At 44.6% G+C, this 5,293-nt stretch overlaps 1 protein-coding gene across 1 annotated transcript; it reads right to left on the bottom strand.

The window, feature by feature from the left end:
• Positions 1 to 5,036: 5,036 nt before the first annotated feature.
• Positions 5,037 to 5,206, bottom strand: EAH_00061630 (hypothetical protein; the record flags this gene model as incomplete). Its single annotated transcript, XM_013393322.1, has 1 exon — positions 5,037 to 5,206. A coding segment is annotated over one exon (170 nt), but the record flags the coding sequence as incomplete, so codon positions are not given.
• Positions 5,207 to 5,293: the final 87 nt, after the last annotated feature.

Below are 5,293 nucleotides of genomic sequence, written 5' to 3'. Positions count from 1 at the left end.
GTCTCTTCATCTGTCTCCTCATCTGTCTCCTCATCTGTCTCCTCATCTGTCTCTCTTTCTCTCTTTGTCTGTCCCTTTTTGTCTGTTTTATGTTCATTTGTATCCTTTGCTGTCTCTTTATCTGTCTCTATCTGTCTCCTCCCCTATCTGTCTCCTTACCTGTCTCCTGTCTCCTTTTCTGTCTCCTTATCTATCTCTGTATCTGTCTCCTTATATATCTCTTTGTCTGTCTCTTTATCTGTCTCTTTATCTGTCTCTTTATCTGTCTCTTTATCTGTCTCTTTATCTGTCTCCTTTTGTTTGTCTCCTTTTGTTTGTCTCTTTTCTGTCTCTTCTTTATTTATTTGTCTCCTCCTCTCTGTCTCTGTCTCTTTTTGTTATATTTCTTTTTCTTTGTCTGTCTCTTTAAGACATCATCAGCACTTGCGTCTCCTTATTAGCTGCCTATACACCTCAATCAACTAATCTGCTGCTGCTGCTGCTTCTACTGGTATTGTTGCTGCTGCTGCTACTATTAGTATTGTTGCTGCTGCTGCAGCTACTACTGTTGCTGCTGCTGCTGCCACCCATAATGCTGCTGTCTAGCCTCCTCATTTTAATTACTAAAAGTACAGTGCAGCAGCAACAGCCGCTCTGCAGCAGCAGCAGTCGCTCTGCAGCAGCAGCAGCAGCAGAGAGATACACCGACCAACTCCTCTTTAAATAAACCAAAAGAAGGTGTCTCCTCTGTCTCCTTTTATTGTCTTTATTTAGTCATTAACGCATGCGCATGCAGCAAGAAGCTCATGCAGCAGCTGCTGCTGCTGCAGCTGCTGCTGCCCCAGCGCACCAAGTAAGGTGCAGCAGCCACCGCAGCTGTTGCTGCAGCAGCCGCAGCAGCAAAAAAACTGCTGCAGACGACTGAATGCGCTGCTGCTGTTACGACACTTGCGCAGGACCGCTCGCAGCTGCTGCTGCTGCAGCAACAGCTGCAGCAGCAGAAGCACACAGCTGCTGCTGCTGCCTCTCATTTGTTGTACTTTGGTGTATGCACTGCATGAGGTGCTGCAGCATCAGCAGGAGGTTTACTTGCTGCTGCCGTTGCTGTACGCGTTGTGGCTGCTGCTGCTGCTGCTGCTGCTGCTGCGGCAGTTGTAGCAGGAGCGCAGCAGATCACCAAGCATCTCCCTGGGGTGTATTGACTAGTGGATGCATTTCGAGGTGTTGTCTGCTGCTGCTGCTGCTGCCGGTGCTGCTGCTGCTGCTGCTGCCTATTACCCTCCTTGCTGTTAGGGGGCCCCCCAGATGTCTTGCTGCTGTCTCGATAATATTTTGTTTAATGTACTTCCACCTTAAAACCTCAGGCGTTCGTTTGCTGCGAGAAGTACAAATAAAGAGGAGACACAAAGCAAGCAGATAAGCAGCAGCAGCAAGAAAGCAGCCTGCTGCTGCTCTCTGCTTATCTTGCAGAGACAGCGGAAATGTATCAACATTAAAAACAAAGACAGCACCGCAATAACTAAAAAATACAACGCCCGAAACAAGAACACCAACGGCGCATGCAAAGCCCCAAGACACACTCATTGCTGCTGCTGCTGCTGCTGCTGCTGCTGCTGGTGCTGCTGTTGGTGTTGCTGGTGTTGCTGTTGTTGCTGTTGTTGCTGTTTCTATCCTTTAATATTTGCTGCTGCAGTTGTTTTTAAAGCCCCGTTTCTGTATCTCTGCTGTTCTGCTGCTGCTTCTTTTGCTGCTGCCTCTTCTTCTGCTGCTGCTTCTTCTTCTGCTGCAGTTGCTGCAGTTGCTGCAGTTAAGTCTTGATATAATCCGCAAATATTTTATTTATTTCTGCTTCAAAGAGAGCACATCTTAAGGGCATGTCTATATCATAGAAAGGGTTCTTCAACCCATAGTCGCAGTATGCTGCATACACCCGAAGGAGACAGACACCTGCTTGCTGAGCGGAGACAGTTGTGCTGCAGACTAAAACAAAGCGTAGGCCTATACACACGCATGCAAACAAAACATATATTGTTTAGTTATATTTATTTATATTTATTTATATTTATTATTTTATTTACTTTATACATACTGCATGCTAAGCTGAAACCCACGTATCTGCATGCAAGATAGAAAAGCATTAAAAAACATATATATTATATATATTATATATTATATATTTTATATCTCCTATATATATAAGACTGCATGCATGCAGCAGCAGCAGAGACAGCATACATGCATGCAGCAGCAGATACAGCATATATGAATGCAGCAGCAGAGAGAGCATGCATGCAGAGACTCTATATGCATGCATGCATGCATGCATAGATGCAGCAGCAGAGACTCTATGCATGCAGGCAGGCATGCATGCATGCATGCATGCATGCATATATAGATGCGTAATATACCCGTGAGAGTCTCTAGACACTGCAGATTGAACTGAGGTGTCTCTACGCAGGTAATGCCTTTAGCAGATAGAAAAGCAAATGCACTCTTCGGCAGAGCAGCAGGAGGAGACAGCTGAGCAGCAATCTCGCACAGCCCATGAAAGGTTGATGCTTGTCTTATAATGTCGTTCGCTTTGATGCTGGGGCCTTCAGTAAAACTCTGAAAATAAATAAATAAATAAATAAATATATAAATGAAGAAATAAATAAATTAATAAAGAAAGGTCTTGAGAATTAATTAATTTGGAGACAGGAAGCAGCAGCAACAATAACATACAGATAATCTGCTTTATTAGTTATTAAACGGTGCTGCTGCTGCTGCTGCTGCTGCTGTTGCTGCTGCTCGTGTGTTGCTGCTGCTGATGATGATGCTGCTAGTGCTGCTGCTGCTCCTGCTGCTGCTGCTGTTGCTACTCTTGCTGCTGCTACTGCTGTTGCTGCTGCGGCTCACGTGCTGCTACTGCTGTTGCTGTTGCTGTTGCTGCTGCTGCTGCTGCTGAAGCAAAAGATCTTAGAGAGCTAGCTGCGCTTACACGGTGGAAGACAAGACTCCCGTTCTTGTTGTTTATAAACAGAGAATACATCTTAGTTGCTGCCAGCAGCAGCAGCAGCAGCAGCAGCAGCTGGCTGTACACCCCAGTGGGCGTAGGGCTGCTGAGTAGAGAGGTGTATGTATATAAAGGAGGAGCAGCAGAAAATAGATAAATAAAAGCAGATAATTTTAATAAGCAAACTAGAAACAAACTGCAGCCAGCTCAGGTGTACAGACACCAGAGCCCCAGCGGCTGTTAGCAATACAGGCATGCAGCAGCAGCAGCAGCAGCAGCAGCAGCAGCAGCAGCAGCAGCAGCAGCGGAGATATCGTAATACAGCCAGGATGTGTCTCTCCTCTTCTTTTCTAAGTAATGTGTCTCCTTGCTTCTTTATGTTTTTTTATTTATTTTTATTATTAATTTTATTAATAATAAAATAAATAATAAGAGAAGCTAAACCACAGAGAGACAATTATATAGAGCTGCTGCTGCTGTCTACAGGGAGACCGACAGCAGCAGCAAAAAATTAATTAGTGTTTTTTCTGCTGTACACTTAAATAAAATAAATAAATAAATAATAAACATAATTTATTATATTATTTTTTGCTTTTGTTTGCAGTGCTTATATCCATTATTATAGAGACAAAAAGGAGGTGTAGCTCTGCTGCTGTCTGCTGCTGCTGCTGCTGCTGCTGCTGCTGCTGCTGCTGCAGAACAGAGACAGATTCTAAGGTTATAAAAGAGAGACAGATTAAAAGGAGACAAAATAGAGACAGTTGCTGCTCTGCTTGCTGCAGCGTGCTTAGCAGCAACCCCACAGCAGCAAATATAATAATATATTTTTATTATATCTGTCTCTGTCTCTGTCTCTGTCTCCGCATACACTCTTTCTTTGTCTCCTCCCTTCAACTCTGTCTCTGTTGTCTCTTTATTTTGCTGTCTTGTTCTAACTAGCAGGGAGGAGGCATAGCGATATAACATTATTTTTATTTTATTATTATAAACACACTTATTATTTTTATTATTTTATGTTATTATTATATTATTATTTTATGTTGTTATTATTATTATATTATTGTGTTATTTAAATAATACATATACATATATATATATATACATATACATATATATATATATATATGTATATAGGGGGCCTCCTGTCTGTCTGTACACCCCGCGGAGCAGCAACTCGCTGCTGTTTTTGTTGTTGTTGTTGCTGCTGCTGCTGCAGCGGCTTTGAGGTAAACCATTTAAACTCCCTATACACTGCAACGTACGAGTAAACAACAGCAAACTGCAGCCGCTGCTGCTGCAGGAAGGAGACAGCAACTGGAGACAGTTGCTGAGGAGATTGTATGCCGCACGACCTTTATAAAGACAAACAAAAAAAACAATATTAATCTCCCTGTCTCCTGTCTCTTCTACTTTGCTGCTGCAGACAGTGCAACAGCACTAAGCGCAACAGCAGCAGCAGCAGCAGGCGTACCCGCAGCAGCAGCAGCAGCAACCCGCAGCTTACAAGTGCAGCAGCTTTCTTGGGTGTTGTACATTCATCTCCTTAAGTAGAATTGAGGTCCCCAAAACAAAAACCTAAACCCTAAACCCTAAACCCTAAACCCTAAACCCTAAACCCCTAAATAAAGAGCCTTAAGAGAAGCTGAAGCACTCGCTGTGGAGAAGGCGAGGAAAAAGCAGCAAATAGTTGCACTTGCAGCAGCAACCGCAGCAGCAGCTGCTGCTGCGGTTGCTGCAGCAGCAGCAGCAGCTGCTGCTGCTGTTGCTGCAGATGAACAATTAGTAACAGTGAAAGGCGCGGCAGCAGAACAAATGAATATCTGCTGCTGCCGCTGCTGTTGTTGTTGTTGCTGCTGCTGCTGCTGTAAGAGCAGCAGCTTGATGCTGCTTGTCTCCTCTTTAAATTTGTCTCCTCTTCGTATCAGAGGCGCAGCAATTAATAACTATGCAAAACCCTAAACCCTAAACCCTAAACCCTCAAGCCCTAAATTCAAAACCTTATAAGGAGCTGATGCACTTGCTGCAACAATGCAAGAAGAGACAGTTCAGGTGTACATACACCTCAGCGCAAGAAAGAAGGGAAGGGGGGAGGGGCCAGCGGAGCAGCCAACCCAGGCTGCTGCTGCTGCTGCTGCTGCTGCTGCTGCTGCTGCTGCTGCTGGGTGTTACTTCCAGCAGCTGCTACGGGGGGAGTACCGAAGGGAAACGCAATGGGGCTTGTAGAGGGTCCGCCTGCAGCAGGCACAAAACCCTAAACCCTAAACCCTAAACCCTAAACCCTAAACCCTAAACCCTAACCCCTAAACCCTCCTACCCCCT

This window comes from Eimeria acervulina, genomic scaffold, assembly GCF_000499425.1.
Source record: "Eimeria acervulina Houghton genomic scaffold, Eah_scaff1614, whole genome shotgun sequence".
NCBI classification, from domain to species: domain Eukaryota; phylum Apicomplexa; class Conoidasida; order Eucoccidiorida; family Eimeriidae; genus Eimeria; species Eimeria acervulina.
This window is presented reverse-complemented; position numbering and strand designations above follow the sequence as displayed.